The sequence below is a fragment of the Pelmatolapia mariae genome, linkage group LG17 (assembly GCF_036321145.2).
Source record: "Pelmatolapia mariae isolate MD_Pm_ZW linkage group LG17, Pm_UMD_F_2, whole genome shotgun sequence".
In the NCBI taxonomy this organism is placed as follows: Eukaryota; Metazoa; Chordata; class Actinopteri; order Cichliformes; family Cichlidae; genus Pelmatolapia; species Pelmatolapia mariae.
Genome location: NC_086242.1, coordinates 5103004 through 5120605, shown reverse-complemented (window position 1 = coordinate 5120605; position 17602 = coordinate 5103004). Strand labels below are relative to the sequence as shown.

Genomic DNA, 17602 nt, shown 5'->3' with positions numbered 1-17602 from the left:
GGTGATTGTATAAACCACTACACTATAGAGCCACTGATTAGATGTATCCACATTTTTAAAAACCCAGACAAACAAAGAGAGGATATAACCTTCTGGTAAATTAAAGAAGTATGTCATTTTTATTTCTTTAACCGGAGTGTATCTTTGTTTCCGTATTCCAACAGGGTCTACTGACTGTATCTGCTTTGCTACAGTGGGAACCAACGATCCAGTTACTTCTGCTTTACACATCGTTGTGGGTGAGTGGAAATTGCTGAAAGAATATGAAAAACTTACAAGAACAAACAACCTTTGAAAGATTCGACTAATTTTAGTTTCATATTCATGTTCTTTTTTTGTCCTTTTTTTTTTGTTTGACTGTCTCAACAGGTGATTCCCAGCCAATGGATGTGTGTTCAGTTCATCATAATGATGTCTTTCTCAGATACTCAGTCTCATTGCTTGGCTACGGCTTCTATGGAGATGTGCTTTCAGACAGTGAGAGGAACAGATGGCTTGGCCCTGCCAGATACGACCTGGCAGGTATGTGGGCCATCAGTTTTCTAAAATCTGCCTAGATCATTTAACCTTTTATTTTTAACTCTTGGCTCACTGTTCTTAAATGCTATCAATCTCACAATGAATTGTTTTAAAAAAGATTTAACCTGGAGTTCATCCCAGGGCTTGCTGGCTTTGTAAAGGGTCCAAACATCAGCAGCAGCATCAACAGTTTTACTAACACCAGGATTAGATGAGATGGTCTGCAGAAACCTCTACATATTATTGTTATTGTTACTTTTTTTTTTTTGTCTAGGCTTCCACGCTATGATGACAGATAGGAAACTAAACTAGAGACAGCTGAACAGAAATAAACAATTTTGATCCACAAAAATTGAGCTCCACTTGTCCAAAATAGAAATCCATAAATTTAAACTCATCTTTTTACTTTAATTTACACTTCCTGGTTGCATGTAGGCACCAAAAAATGAGGTGTGATCAAAATGTTCTCTAGTCATGTTATGTCCCAGTGTGTTCAGGCTACCTTTGGGCTTGGAAACTGTGGACCATTCCACTGTGAACTGCTGAAAACTGCTTAGATGTAGCTGTAGGCCCGGCTCTCACCAACAATGATCCTCCAAGCAAAATTCAGGTCAACTTGAAAGAGAGCTTGATATTTGCTCTTTTGCCGTTTGAGGATTATCGTAAAATCGCAGAGTGCACAGAAGAAGGCTAAGATAGCAGCCACACTGGAAGCTGTCTAGACATGCCCCCAGAAGACTGCACCAAATGGAAAACTTGACCAAAGTTAAATCACTTACGTTTAGCCCTGTTTAAAAATAACAATAACACCTTTATTGTGTTCACGTTTAACACAGAAGCATCCTTACAGGTGTAACAATTTGGCAGTTATGATCATTTGTAGGAGGAGTATATAATAAACTCTAAATATTGACACAACTCTGCATACGATAGCAGCAAAGACCAAACAACACCCTTTGCATATTTGCTCAGACACAGTGCCAGCATTTGATATGGTGATGCAATAAGAGACAGACGGGTGGATGAATGGATGGACAGGTAAGTAGGTAGACAACTGAACCCACAAGGGAAATAATTGTATTGCAGCAGCAGGATAAAGAATAAAAGGTAGCGCAGTCTACAATAAATAAACAACATAGTTAAATTAAAAGTGCCGCAGGAGCACTGTGAGTGCCTTATGCTGTGAGGGAGTGCAAAAACTTTACAACTACAGAAAATCAAAATGAAGTTAAAGAAGAAAGTGACATTGTGCAGTTAATAAATAACTGACGTTGTGCAGTTAATAAATAATATGAATGCAATAAGCTAGAAAGGTTTTTTTTGTTTTTAAAAATCAAACTTTTATGCGGTAATCAACAGTGATCAATAAAGTGGTTCTGCAGGGTAGGGGGTTACATACTTGCATAACAAGTGAAAGCTGGTTTGATCCCAGGGAAGAAGAACAAATCCACTTGGGGTTGTGTCATCCAGCAAAGGAATCTGAATGATTGTGTGGAAGTTTCACAAACTTGAAATTCATAAACCATGTATGATCAACACATTCCTGTGACCTCTGAACTAGGTTTCATGTACCAACGGGGCGGGGTTTTAGTTTTCTGCAGAGCATCTCATGTTTTCCAAGCGTTGCGGCAATCTCCCTGTGGGAGACAAATCTGACAAACTGTGGTTTTTTTTGTTTGTTTGTTTTTATAGTAAAACCTTAAAAAAAAGAGTTCAGGTTGAAATTAAGCACAACAAAATAAAACACATTGGCACATTTGGATTCTGCACTCACACTGATTGTGTTTCCTTTCCAGGTGTGAAAACCTTTCTGAGCCACAACTACTACGAGGGCACCGTCTCTTTCCTCCCCGCCGAGGATGACTTGGGGAATCCGAGGGATAAGCTGCAGTGTCGATCCGGGTAAATAAAAAGCTATCGGTTTATTTCGGGTTTTCAGGAAAGTTTCATCCTTTTCCAAAAAGTGCCATCACTGTGTAACTCGACAACTTATTGTAGCATAAAATGTGACATGACCGAGCTACAAAAGGCTTTAGACTTATAAGCCAAGTCGGGTTTCAGATGGACCGAATGCATTCCTATCAAATGCATCATTTAGGCTTGTTAAAGTTTGGAATGTCAGCAGGGAGACTGATGTTTTAATCAAAGTCTCACTGATATTTCAGGTGCAGCATCTGTCAGCACAACCGCTCATCAAAGGACGCGCACGGCGACGTGTCGGAGGAGAAGGAAAAGCCTGGCAAAGGTACGGGTTCGGGTTTATTACTAGAAATGTGCCGCCTTAATCACACAGGAAAAAGTGCATTTCTCATTTCTCTACCTCGTTATCTGCTTGTTTGTCTAGTTTGAAACCATTGCCAGGCTTCTGATACATGTGAAAATGAGCATTTTTACAGGCTGTAGTTTTAAGAATAGACACAGGAGAAGAAGGGGGAAAAAGAGGAGAGGAGACAATCCCACGCTGGCTGTCCTTTCCCTTGAAGTCGTACACATAAAACAGGGGAAGATTTGCATTTTTCTCTCTTTTTCTGCGAAAGATTAAGTACCTGAGGTGGACTGAGCGTAAATAACCGCATCATCTTCTCCCTCGTAACATTTCGCTCCTGGGTTTTCTGTTGGGTTGATTTTTTTCTTCTCCTTTTTCTGCTTCCTCTTTCTCTCCCGCAGCATGGCAAAATTCTTGATGAGATTCTTGATGAGTTATTGATGAGAAAACGTAAAGTGATTTTTAGTGACAGTGCATAGCTCCCCTGTTATGCCCCCGCAGCCCCCTTCTTTTTTTTTTTCCCTTTTTAACCTATTGATTTACCGAATCTCCAGCATCCAGCCCTCGCGCCTACTTTGCGAGGTTACATGTTCCCAGTCGGTGCTCAGAGTCTTTCTGTCTGCACAGGACTGAGGACGACAGCCACCTCCTGCTCTCCCTCTGACCATTTGCACACATACACACACACTTTATTACCCCCAACCCTCTCGAGACCACAACACAGCAGCAGAAGCCCTCTGGAGCCAGATGAAATACTGACTCCTCTGTTAGTGTGTGTGTGTGTACTCTGAGCGCCAGATGATCTGTGCGTGCGTGTTCTCTAATTAGTGTCAGGATGTTAAATTCAGCAGTATCTTCTCTTGGCTATCTGGCACTCAGGGCTCCTCTGGAGTTTTTGTGTTTATATTTTTTTATTTGTCGCCTGTTTTAAATATAAAAGCAAGCACAACCTGTTTGTGTCTCTGTGCGGGCCGTGTGACCAGCTTCCACTAATCAGAACAAAATTTGGCTCTGCCAGCACTGACAGGGAGCTTTTGCCTCACGCCACTGCTGCTGTTTGTTTTGTGCTTTTTTTTTTCTTCTTCCTGTCTTCTTCTCTGGTGAGGGAAATCTCAGACAACTGCTAAATCAATGAGGCACGACACACTCCCTCACTGCAAATGAGCCAGCCTCTCCTGCAAAAGCAAACACTCATTTGGAAACATTCTCCAAACGCAGAGCCTACAGTCCACCGTTGGATGTCTTGTTGTTGTTGTTTTTTTTTTTAACTTTAACTTTTACATCACTGCTTTCCAATTAGAATGCTGTTGTTTTAAAGTAGCCTCGGTGGGCTTGTTATCATTGGTTCGCGTTATCACCTCTGTAAGTTTGTTTTTGCAACGTGTGTGTGTGTGTGTGTGTGTGTGTGTGTGTGTGTGTGTGTGTGTGTGTGTGTGTGTGTGTGTGTGTGTGTGTGTGTGTGTGTGTGTGTGTTGGGGGGGTGGGTAATGAATCGTTTTGCTTTCCGAGATCACATAATTTTCCCTCTGAGGTGCTCGCGGAGCAGTCAGATGCTAATTTGGATGTCTGTGATCACTTTTTTCCAGCTTGCTGCAGCGACTATCACCCTGGTGACAGACACCAGCGGTCCCGTGGGTGATAGCACTGTGTCTTTGATACGCCATCGTACAAGTAAACAGCCACTAATCTCGGAGGAACAGAGTGGTGATTTGTGAAGTGCAACCATCGCGTCTGTCATTCGCGGTTTGGGAGGCCACACGCGCCATTTAATCATAACGAGCAAACTCGTGGTTAACCCATCAGCCTTCCACCTTTGTACGACTTCCTCTTTCTTTTGTTGACCCTTACCTCGCCATGCTTAATTGCGTTTTGTAGCGGCAGACTCGCAGCCTTGGTAGATTGGTGTCGGCGGGGAAGTTTCTATCTTGGCTCAGTCAGCAGGGTAGCTGCACTGAGAACGGCTGCCAAGACATCTGGATCTTAATGGACCCTCATCAGCATCACTATTGCTCTGTGACAAGCTTGGAGCTTAACCCCAGGACTCATAAAGACTTAGCAAAATGCAGAAAATATTTCAAAACCCACATACCTGATGGTGCACAGATTATTCATTTCAGCTTGATAATGGACCCTTCTGGACGAGCTCATCAAGCTCAGTGAGGTTTTTTTCATCTCTTATCTCAGTTGTACAAGTACACAGCTTGAGGTTTTCAGAATTCTGCAAAACGAAATAAAATGTGGCATTTTTTGCAAATGTGGCAGAGCTGCAGCTGAATTGCAGGTAAAGTTCCAGTGAGCTTAAAATCTCTTCAGCTCAAGGTTTGCTCGTTTAAGAGTCTCAATGTCACACGGAGGAGTTTGAATATTGCAGAGACAGCAGAAGAAGTTAAGCAAAAGCACAAATGGACAAAAGCAAACTGATAACCTCACACTTTTAAAAGATTACCTTCGACCGCTTGAGGTGGGGTTGTGAAAAAGTCTTTTTTTTCTCATTCACCACCGCTTGATTTTTTTAATTTTTTTTTGCTGCTAACTCACCATTTCCCTCCATCAACATGACAAATTTAATTCCAAGTGGAGTGCACCTAAATAAAAGTGAGTGTGGTTATTTGGAGCATACAGCACCGGGAGCTTGGAGCTCTGTAGTGTGGTTCAGCAATGCAATGGATTACTACACATTTGGCAACCTAATATGGAATACTGGAAACCAAGTCAAGTTTTTAAAGGTTTTAAGGAGAAAGATGCTGACATCCAGCAATCAAAAGTTAGAAATGTGCAACTGAATGAAACTCGCTGAACTCACTGTTGACCTTGGTAGCAAAGATTCTTTTCAAATACAACAAATGCCAGCTTCCTAGTGTGTAAACCTATTTGATGTCCAGTTGTGCTTGTGTAGGAATGGAGCAGGTGTGTCAGGTGAGGAGCTGGAGAGGAGAAGTGGCCCATCTCCTGCACGCTCTACCAAAGTAATTCCAGGAGTAATTCTGGAAATTTGGAATTTGGACGAATTTATGCTTAGGTGTCCAAACTTCATTGGAGAAGACTGCCATGCGTAAAGTTCACGTAACTCTGAGTTAAAGGCGGTATATCTCTCTGCTGCATTGATATGAAACTGAACTCTTCTGCAAAGGTGTGTTTAAAGTGAAAAGTACTGTTTGGGTTGCGTGCCTCTTATGATCACAAAACGGTAATTATGGTTGTTTTGCATTACAGGTAATGCAAAACAACAGTAATTGCACAATTTAATAGTGTTTACATGTAAGTTTACTTTGTAAGCGCCACAGAACAATTTGCAGCTTAAGCTGTTTTGTGCCCACAGTTTTGAAATCAGACTGCATGTAACACCTAACACACTTATATATAACACATGCATCAACTGTAACCTTTGATTTCTTAACTGCACAAGTTTAAGCTGGAAAGCACCATATTTGCTGACTTCCAAGTTTGCTTGCAAACTGCAACCATAAACTGTATAGGTGCACTTCGCAGACGCACATATCTTTTAGTTAGCACTGAGCAACAGACTGCTGAAACAGTTTTATCTTCTGTTGACACACGTGACAGTCAAAGTGGCTACACCCCAAACTAAATCCAAACAGGTGGGTCATTTAAAAAAAAATACACTGCCATAAAGATGTTAAGAAGGGGAAAAGTGTATGTAAACAGGCTGCAAAGACGTTCTTTTTATAGCTAAAGTCGTGCACTTTAACATCAGTCTGTATGGATTGACTCACCTTTGGAGCCAGCCTCAAGTGGCCATCAGAGGAACTGCAGCTTGTGGAGTAACATCTGTGTATGAATGACTTCACCTCATCTAGTCTGTTCTTGTAAACCTAAATGTACTGATGTTGGTTTCAGATGACAGCAGTGACTGGAATGAGATCCATGGAGAGTTTATTGCCATTAACGCAGCCAACATGAGCTGCGCTTGTCCTCGAAGTCCAAAAGGCCTGTCACCCTTCGCCCACCTCGCTGACGGCAATGCAGACCTGATCCTGGTGAGGAACTGCTCCCGCCTGGACTTCTTCAAACACCTTCTTCGACACACCAACAAAGACGATCAGGTAGGCGTACCCAGCTGCGCTGTGTGCAATTAAATCTCAGTGCACTTGCTATTACCTAATATTCATGCAGCAGTTAAGATGCGATAAATGTAAAGCGCGGGGCATGCTGTGCGTAATATTACTGAATGGAAAAGACTGCAATTTGGATCCAGCAGGGATAACAGAAGTGATCTTCAGATAACAGTGAAGCAGTCCTCTGTCAATCATCATGTTAAACACTACGCACAGCATCGAGTTCAACATGATGACTTTCCAGTCTGTGCACAGATGGATTGAGTGTGTTGAGCCTGTAATCGAGAGAGCAGAAGGAAGAGTTTGCCCACTTGCTGTGTTAGCACCTCCCTTTGCTGACTCTGCTCAATTTCTCAACTCTGGTTCACTTTAGTTCAAATGTCTTAGCCCTTATGCCTTCCCACGTATCATAAATAACCTCCACCCTAGTCCAGAGAGGCACCGGTAATCGCTGCATCAGGGATATACTGTATGGGAGAGCAGGCTCATACCAGACTAATGCCCTCACAGGATAGTACAAGTATTACCAGGGGAAGTCTAGTGATTAGTAATTATTACCTCAGGAAGGACCACAGGAAGTTTATCCCATTCAGAGGGATCTCAAGTAATTTTATCTGCACCAGCTGCCTTGGTAAAAGTGTGAATTTCCAGTGTTTTTAGCCCAAGCTGGCATCCTGAGGCGATTTCTAAATGTCACATTTTCCTTTTCAGTTGTGCCCCGATATTTAAATCACAAAGGTAAAATATTACCCCCGTGATATGGTTTGATCCGATAGATTTCCAGTTTTAAAGTTGACATTATACAGTGGCACAGAAAGGCAAACATTTCGACGATGATGAAAGTAAAGAAAATGGTATTCAAAGTAGAGCGCAGAGGCGGGTGCTGTTACAGTGAAATTATCAAGCAAAGGGAAAGATTTTGCTGCTCCGAGTGACACGAAGCGTGTCTCCAGTCCCAATTAAATATTTTAGCATCTAGATGACTCAGAGAAATGTGCATGCACAAAATAAAATTACCAGCCTTCACTGGCAGTGCTGCTGAATGTAGGAATTAAAATGACTTTGACTGCTGAGGATTTCCCCTGAATGCTATAATCCAAATGCTGAGAGTCAAAAGCAAGATATTAGCAATGGGACACAGTTTGGTTCTGTTTATCTATTACCTCCGATTTGTCTGGGTCTAATTAGTAAACGGTAGCGCGATCCTCAATTGTCCCAATTTCCCAAATGTGGAAGTCGCTCTTTGTTTCTGTTTTCAACAACAAACAATGTAACTAATGAATATTTATTTGTCAATCAGCAACTTTTCCAAACAATCAGAAACTATCATTTATAATCAAATACCACTATTACCAAGAGTACCACATTGTCTTAATTTAAAAAAATAATTAGCATTAAAAACATTGAATATATGGTACTAATAAGATGGCCTTTATTATTCCATGAGCTGGGGAATTCACAGTTTGAATAACTGTGCAACTAATGCCACTCCGTTTTTATTCACGGATCATTGAATCAGCTTTACAAAGTAAAGGTACAAAACAAACTGAATTTTCACTTAGTTTTAATTATTAATGAAATGATACATGATGTTTATTTAGCAGTTTTCAACATTTCCCTCCCTTTTAATGTTTGCAAATCAAGCAACTGGTTTGTTTTACATGATTACACAGAATGTTTTAAATTCGGTGTTTAGTGATAATTTGAACTAAATTCAATCAAAGATACAAATTTTGGTGTTGCATACGGGCGACATACACTGAATGGCACATAAGAGAAATTTTAAAAACATACAGACGTTAATAACTGCTGTATGTGTGATGGAGTTTGCACATTTTTTTCTGGTTTAGTTTGTTTGCCCGTCTGTTAAAGAGGTACGGGTACATACAGGTCCTCATAGGAAGTAGATGTTGACATGTTTCGGAGATATTTTAGCAATATACATGTGTTCTTTTTCATCATTTCACAGCAAATGATAGTAAAACTAAATTAAAGATCCTACATGAAGCTGGAAATTATTCCTTCTAAATATTAGCATGTTAGCCCTGGCTATTTGAGCTTCATAAGCTAGCATTGCTGTTTAAAGCTTGTTTTATATTACACGCTCACTTGTCACAGCTGTGTAAGGAAAAGAAAAGAAGTCTCGTTAACCACCGTCCAGGAATCACAGATGTCTGAATGCGATAATGGCAACGAAAAGTGATGACATGCTGCATCTCTAGGCTGTCTTTGCCGCTTTACTTGCGGCACTGAACAGGAGACAAGTATGAGTAGGGTGATCGGGACTTTGCGTCAGAGTTCAGCTAATATCAGCATCACTGTCCAGCCAAGCAGAGAGAAACAAGGAGTGAGAAGCCACTAAGCGTATTCATGGCCTTGTCAGAAAGCCTTTTAGGCAGACCATCCAGCATGAATGCAAAGCGGCTGCAGTCATAAAGCGGGTCTGATGTGAAATAAATGGCTTTCACTCCACTTTCAGGATGAGAGAGGGTCAGAAAGAGAGGGGAGGAAGGTACAGAAAGAAAGCAAGACAAAACAGAGAGGAGTTTAGAGAGAAAGTGGCACCCTGTGAAGTTTAAGAAAATAGGTTCAGCTCTGTCCGTGCGCTTTCTGCAACACTGACGGAGATGAAAGGGGATTTTTGACAAAATAATTTCTTTTCATCTTTCTTTTTTCTTTTCCTTCACTCCTCCAGTGTTCACACAGTTTTCATGCACTTGCATGTTATCTGACCCGCATCTCTCCTTTTTGCCTGTTTACATCTGTCACTGGAAAAAGAAGGAAAAAAGGCCCACATGTTGATATAAGGATGTTCTGTAAGAAGACAGTAGGAAAAATAAAATTTTTACTCTACACACAAGGAGCCTGTAAACTAAATTTAAGTGTAATTTTTCAGGAAAATGGGATTCTCTGATCACTGGATGGGGCTGTGGCTCAGGTGGTAGAATAATAATAATGTATACTTTATTGATCTCCGTGGGGAAATTCTCTCTGCATTTAACCCATTCACTCAGTGAAGCAGTGGGCAGCCATTGGGTGCCCGGGGAGCAGTGTGTAGGGACGGTATCTTGCTCAGGGTAGCCGTTCAGTGGATTTGAACCCCCGACCTTCCAATCATGGGGCCACCACTCTACCTACTGAGCTATCCCTGCCCTGAATGGGGCACCTACCAATCAGAATGTCAGTGGTTTGATCCCCAGCTCCTCCAGTATGCATGTTGAACAAGATGGTGAACTCCAAGTTTCTCCTGATGGATCCATCAGTTTGAGAAATCTTCAGGAAACAAGAGGTTTTGGTTTTCCAGTAGATTTAATTAGCATAAATGCCCGCCAGTTAACCCTTACATATTGTTTGACCTGTTCTGACATCAGTAAAAATGTCTGTGTCTATTTTATGGGGCAGTGCTGACAGAGATCAGTGAGGACCTTGACAAAGTCATGGGACCCGTCTGCGTTCCCACTACCACACTTGCCCGGGTTCCTGCAGTGATGGGCACCTGCTGGGCTTTGAAAGATCACAGGGGTATTTTAGAAAAGTGAAACAGCATAAAGGGTCTTTCATGGGTTTTTATACAGAAACGAATCCTGTTTCTCATTCACAGGTTGTAAGATCAGTGTACAATCCACAATTTTGTCTGCACTTGATTACGGTGATATTGTTTGTATGCATGCTTCTATATCCACCTGAAAGCCTCGATTCTGTGTGTCACAGTCCATCACGATTTATTACAGGCGATTCTTTTCTTACTCGCTGCGGCATCGTGTATGGAAAAGTGGGGTGGTCCTCTCTATCATGTTTATTTACAAGGCCCTGCTGCAAAGACTGCCTGCTTGCCTCTGCTCCTTAATCAAATTTAAAGACGGTGCTTAGAATATCAGGTCACAGGACACTTTAACTTGAGCTGTACGTGTTATTCATGCGCAACTTGAAAAAACCTTTATTTAAATACTTCGCTACGATTGAGGAAAACAAACTATAAAGTTGCAGTCCCTGGAATATTTCAACGTTGTTCTTAATTTGTGATCAGTCATAAAGTGCAATTTTGATATATAGCTGGAAAAAGAGATTGCAATATCAGTGAGACTGTTCAAATAAAGGATTTAATAATAATGACAATGATAATGTACAACACAGCAGCGGCTTTGTTTCCTGGGGTTTGTGTTGCATATGAATGGTTTGTGCTGCGATGTACATTTGCACAGCAAATGGAAATGAAGAATGTCAGGGAGCGGGTGTCTTATGGTACACATAAAGAAATGAGCAGGCGGGAAAAAAATGACAGCACAACACAAATCTAACAGTCAGTGAAGTGCAAACAGCTTCCTGTATGACTGGGGGAATATGGTGCACAAAATGAGGTCATGCAGAGGTCAGAAGATGCCTTACCAAGAAGCACAAGAACCTGCAATGTGACTAAACTGTCCAAAACATGAACTAGTTGCCGTTATTTTGAGCAAACTGAGATTAAAACGACGATCATACGCGTGATTGGCACATCCATAATATTATAACAGCACCTGAGCTGCAGTGGATGAGGAGAAAAGTGTGGATGCCCCACATATGCAAGGTCTCTACAACCTCTTTGAACGACCAGACTAATGTGTCATAAGCATTTCTTTGTCTGTTTAGTGTTCTGTTAGTGAAGGTTGAATACATTTTGATCATTGTAGACAGGAGGATTTTTTTTTTTATGATATACTGTAACAGTGAGAACAGTGTTTAACAGTTGTTATGGTTACAGATGGTTGTGTAGTAAAACAGCTTAAGATTGTTCATGCCATTGTTTTTTAACTTCCAATAAAATATCAGTAAATCATCATGGCTGTAATGTTACCATGTGTTAGGAAAAACGGGACATGTGATAGTAGATGCGCTTGCTCTTTGAAACTTTAATAATAATAATAATAATACATATTATTTGAGGGCGCCTTTCAAAAACCCAAGGTCACCTTACAAAAGAACAAAATTAATAAAAGGAGCAATAGTCATAAAATACATAAAATAAGTTAAAATTGCAAAACAGAACTTGACAACAGATAAAATCAGCACTAAAGCGAATAAGCCAGTTTGAACAGATGTGTTTTGAGCTGTGACTTAAATGCAGGAAGAGAGTTTATATTTCTTATTGCTGGAGGAAGAGATTTCCAGAGCCGAGGAGCAGAGGGACTGAAGGCTCTGTTCCCCATAATTGGGTTAATCATTCATTTATTGTTGTTAGACAAGCATTTATACATTATATATTGAGCTGTAGTTCAAAATTTGGTGGAGAAACTTATTATGAGGAAATTCTAATTAGAAATTCTTTTCTAAAATGCTGTTTTCCATCCTCATTGTTCAGTATGTCTTATTTCCTTGTAACTCTGAATGAAGAAACGTTGATTTAGTCGAGCACGAAAACAAAGATAAGCTCTTGTGTCGGCTCTCAAGCTGCTTCTTTCCTCACTTTGAAACCTTTTCAGGTGATTCAGGAGCATAACATCTGCAGCATCTGTGGGAACATCTGTTCCTTTATCCGTCTTATCTGTCCGTCTTCTCCCCTTTCATCATTTCTCATGTCTCTGCCTTTCTCCCCCAGTTTGACCACCCTTTTGTAGAGGTCCACCGAGTGAGGAAGTTTCGCTTCGAGCCAGAGCGCCACATACTGGTTTCACTGGAAGACCTGAGCGAGCCTGCAACAAAGACTGGCTACAGCACTCCCCTTGGCAGCTGGAGCTGCGATGGGGAGATCCTGCCTGAGGTTGCCATTCAAGTCAGGTAAATGACAACAGAATCATGTGCGACGTACACTACGAGGCATCATAAGAGATTCAACCAAGGTCTGACTTGTAGAAATACTGCATTTGGCTCAGGTGAGGAATGATGTCATCCAGGTCATGGTAGTCTTAATCTCAGACTCTCAGGGCAGCGTTATAGGTGGCACCTATAATGTTGACACCCCTTCCGAGACTCAAATGATTACAAGGTGGGTCAGTAACTCTCAGGACCACCTCCAAGGGGAAAATCCCACTAGGGGTTAAATACCTGGGAATATCCGGACCAAAGAAACCTCTGTGGTAAGAGGTTAAACGTCTTTTAAATAAAACAAAAAAGGAAGACTTTTGGTACAGTTACATGGTCTACTTAGATGCATATTTGCATACTCGTATAAGATCCTCTGGGTGATTTATAGAAATGTTTGGTGACTGCAGTGAACATGTGAAATTGCCTGGAATAGACTGAGGTGTTTAAAAAAAAAATGAAAAAAGAAAAGAAATCTCAAACTTGGGGAAACCAACACTGGAAAAACAATAAAATGCATTTTTATTTATAAGTTGTGATGAATGTTTTGCTCATATATTAGACATTTTAATGCTTTTAAACTCTACTTTGCCTGCTAAAGAGGAGCAAACCTCGATAACTTCTTTTTACCGTCTTATGAAGCTTGTCACTAAAAATGAACTCTCTGTGGCGGAGCGGTAAAGACGGGCCTGGATCACTCGGCATAGATGACGACTGGCAAATGGTTCTGAATTGAAGCACATAATATTGTAGGAGCAGTATAATGGAAGAAGTATTGAAATACTTGCAGGGCTCATACCTATTGCATCATCATGGCTGGATATTTGTGGTAAAGACTTTCCTTTTGGGTATTAAGCTGTAATCTTGGCTTAAATTGCCCCAAATGTTCCTGAGTATTATGTCTTAAAGCCTAAGTAGAAACAGATTATGTTCTGTATGCCTGACAACTCTGTATTCACAGTGCGCTGAAGTAAAACTCAGATGTACAACTTTTAGCCGCTGCTTTGATCTAAACTGAAATCGTAGGAAGAAGTCTGTGGACTTGGGTGACCGTGACTTTGCCTTTTCGCCTTGGTCGTTTATGGCTTTGAAACACCTAAAGGTAGTGGGTAGATGGCTGTGAAAAGCTGTTCAGACATGCATGTTCCTTGATCCCAATGACTTCGGTGAATCCTGGATTTTAGCCATCAAAGATCGAAACATTCAGATCAGCCTTAGATAACTGTGTTTTTAGTGAGAATTGTTAAACATTAGCATGGTTACACGCCAGAACAGGTCAGCAGACTGATGACCAGAGACCTAGAAGTGTCTAACAGTGCAAGCAAAGAATAACTTAGACTGGCATATTACAGGGTGGGCAATATACAAAAGGGTTACCTAATTAACGAGATCCTGAAATGTCCTCTAAAGAGCAGCTGCCACTGACAAAGTGATGACAGGTTAAGTGGACTGAGTTTTAGGATGGTGAACATGGACCTTAGGTTCTAGTCACACAGGCATGGAGACCAGTTGGCAACCATCAGTCGTGAGAGTTTTCCCCAACTGTTTGCAAGTAGTTGCTGGAGTTTGCTGCAGTCACTTTAGTTAACATGGAAGATACCAAACTACTCGACAAGTAGAAAATTGGTTGGGGAATGCACATTTTTACCTAGTTAGCGGAGGTTGCCAGGGACTTACCAACTGGGCTCCAGGCTTAAGTCAGCAGCCCCCAACCTTTTTTGAGCCACAATAATATTTTCACAAGCTGGCCTTTAAGGAGTTGCGGATAAATACAACAAAATAAAACCAGTACCGGTACCAGAAGAAAGAAAATGTATTCATAACTCAAGGGAAAGACCCAGGGAAACTGAGTTAACGATAAAAACGATCAAAAATAACGAAAAAACCCTGAAAACCATAAATTTCACACCTGAGCCTCAACTCTTGTGGCCCGGTACCAAACGACTCGCGGACCAGTACCGGTCCATGGCCCGCTGGCCTAAGTGACCGAAGCCTTTTTAGGCTGATAACATGTTAGCATGGCAATACCAGCTTGGCTACAAGCTATCCAAACTTTTAATATCTATCAGTGACCCATCTAGGGTTAGAGGTACAGGCAAAAGGAAGGGTTTTTAGCAAAGAAACTATAATGCCCAAATCTAGTTTTACTATTTGGCTAAAAACGAAATAGGTTTTGAGTGGTGTGATAGATGCTAAGGAGTTATATTAGAAAACTTGAATTTGGAAAGAAAAAGCAGGAAAAAAAACATGTAGAGGATTTAAAGATCTAACAACAACAATACTCTGTGTAGCTAAATTGTCAATATAAAAGAAGGGCTGGTGATAAAGATGTCCTCCTGTGTGGCTAGACAGAATTGAGAGCAGCAGTGCCATTAGCACCACTAGTGTCCAATAGTTTCTGGTCAGGAGAGTCTTTCACTGTTCCCCGCTGTACAATCTTGGCAACTCAATGGAATTAGCCCCCCTCATTATTCTGGCCCTGTCCACACTTCAGCTTTCCCCACTATCAGATCTCTATACAGCCGGCGTGGCACCGCTTGACGCATCATTTATTTCATGCTCCATTGTACTTCGCCAATGATGCATGGCGCTGTAATGTTGCTAATTTAACGGCCCTCCCCATGTTAAAAGGCTACTCCCCTTTAATTAAAGCAGAAGTCCGTCCTTTTATTGCCTCTTCCTCGCCGCTAATCGTTCTTGGAGTGAGCCAGCCAGAGTGCTGCTTGGATAATAAATGGTAATAGCCCGGGTGCGACGGAAGGAAAGTTGGAGGGGAAAAAAAGAGTGCGATGTAGGAAGTACATCTTTAGCAAAAGTTAAACTGAAGGCACAACTGTGATAAAGACAAGTACTTACAAACAAACTAAGGTACCTTTTTATGTAATTACAACCTGAAGATGCCTCTTCTTGATTTTGTTTTCATTTCATGTATAAATAGAATCTAGAGATAAACCATTATATTAACTGCTGCTTACGCCTCCAAGAAAACAGCAGGTGTTCTGACATAAATATAGGTGTCATTTAGGAGAAAAAGGCACAGGTAGTAATTAAGACTGTACAACACACCGGCCATTTTACAGCTTTTTTTCTGTGCATATACTCCATCTGTTATAGGCGGCGCTTTAAAGGTTTCTGTGTCTCAGACTGTCACTTTCAAGTTTGCGTGTCGAGTCCTAACACAGGGGTGCCGTTCCGTTGCTTTTGCGGCCACATGGGCAGTAAAGTCTCACAGAAAAGAACATAGTCATTAAGTTGATGGTTTGTTATTCAGGCTAAATGGTGCATTTTGTGTGTGTCTTTATCTCTGCAGTGTCCAGTGCCAGTTGATCAGGCTGTTTGCCCGTGGTATTGAGGAACAGCAGCAGGAGCAGCAGCAGCAGTGTGTGTCGGACGACCCGTGTACCCTCAGTGCCTTGGAGCCAACCACAGACTAGTCAGTGGATTGAGAGCTGAACAGGACATTTAGCTGCTCGAAAACAACTTAGTTGAACTTGGCAAAGTTTCCTGGAAAAACGCATTTGTCATATCAGTTTAAATCCTAAATGCTGATGTCTCCTTGCAAAAAAAGGGAATGAAATTTAAAGGTGTTATTTGAAAAATGCAAAGCTAAAAAGCACTTCAGCATCCCATTAAGAGGATGGAACATTTAAATCCAAGGAAAAGTTTCATCACATGTTTTCAAGTCAACGAGTCATTTTCCCTTTGACATTTGGGGCTTTTCAGGTGCAAAATTGCCTCATGAAACTTGAAGTAAGCAGAGATATGATGTGCTACTGCTGCCACAACCCAAAATATCAGGTTTTGTATTTGTACTTTTTGGAAAATTAAGATGTCTAAGCTCAAAGGATCTGAAGCAGCCCGGGAGTCCACACACGCAGACATACGCACAAACAGATGAAACTGGACTTAACTATCGCAGAAGGTCTTTACCCTGCCATGAAGGAGAATATAAATGGGATTTCTCCCTACACAGCATGGACAGAGAGCCAAAGAGATGCAGCTCTGTAAGAAGGATGAAGAATAATCCCTGTGAAGTACATTGATAAACTGAAAAGACTTAAAGTAGCAAGGCTAAAAGGAAAAAAACAAATCTCTCCTTTTTGGGGGAAAAGGGAAAAAATCATTTCATCTGTGACCCAGGTGGAAGCAGATATGAGCCAGGGGCACTAATGAAAAGAACTGAGTACCCTGCTAATACACTAACAGGACCCCGGTGACTGCTTGGTGATAAGGCAAAGTGGTTGCTAAGTGATTTGGTGTGTCTCAGCACCGCTGCGCTGCACCTGTGGCTCTGAGTTCTGCTCGTCTCTGGCTAAACTACCAACAGTTTAATCATCACCTGGGATTAGCTAAAATTATCCATTGTTAACATCATTAGAGATAATGTATTGCTTTGCTTTGAAAATGGTCTTCTTCAGTTTTTCCTTTTTTTTCTTTCTTTTTTTTGTTTGAGGTCAAGCTGGTCTTGATATCACAGGAGAACGGTCCCCAGCAAATAAAAAGAAGCTTTTATTTTCACAGTGACTATATAAAACTGTGTATGGTAATAATACATGAGGGTCCATGTATATGTGATTAAAGTAAAAGTGGGTTTTCTGCAGGTCCTTCGGGATTTGAGTGCGTGTGTGTGTGTATGTGTATGATGATGATAATTTGGATTTTATTACTTAGGGGCTCATAGCTGCCATTTTACAGATGGTGTCTCACCATCAGATTGGAGTTGTTACTGAGGTTTTTGCAGACACATGACCACTAACAGTGTGATGTTTGTTTGTCCCCCATTTTGGATGTGTGACAATTATGGTTACAACATAGGGTCAAGTGAATAAAGCCTTAGTCACACAGACCTAGAGATCAGTTAGTGACTCCCTGGAAACCACCAGTCACTAGGGAAAATATGTAATCCCTGACCAGCTGGACAAAACCTCCTTAGAAGTGCTTTGATAGGTAGAAGATTGCCTCG

General features: G+C 41.2%; 1 protein-coding gene across 1 annotated transcript in view; it reads left to right on the top strand.

The window, feature by feature from the left end:
• cerk (ceramide kinase) overlaps positions 1 to 16220 on the top strand; it is a 47158-nt gene extending 30938 nt beyond the window's left edge. The window contains exons 7-13 of the mRNA XM_063501331.1: positions 165 to 239; positions 370 to 522; positions 2316 to 2421; positions 2685 to 2764; positions 6644 to 6849; positions 12437 to 12615; positions 15950 to 16220. Of these exons, the coding sequence (XP_063357401.1) occupies positions 165 to 239; positions 370 to 522; positions 2316 to 2421; positions 2685 to 2764; positions 6644 to 6849; positions 12437 to 12615; positions 15950 to 16073 (923 nt within the window). The 3' untranslated portion in view covers positions 16074 to 16220. The remainder of the gene's footprint in view (positions 1 to 164; positions 240 to 369; positions 523 to 2315; positions 2422 to 2684; positions 2765 to 6643; positions 6850 to 12436; positions 12616 to 15949) is intronic.
• The last annotated feature ends 1382 nt before the right edge of the window (positions 16221 to 17602 follow it).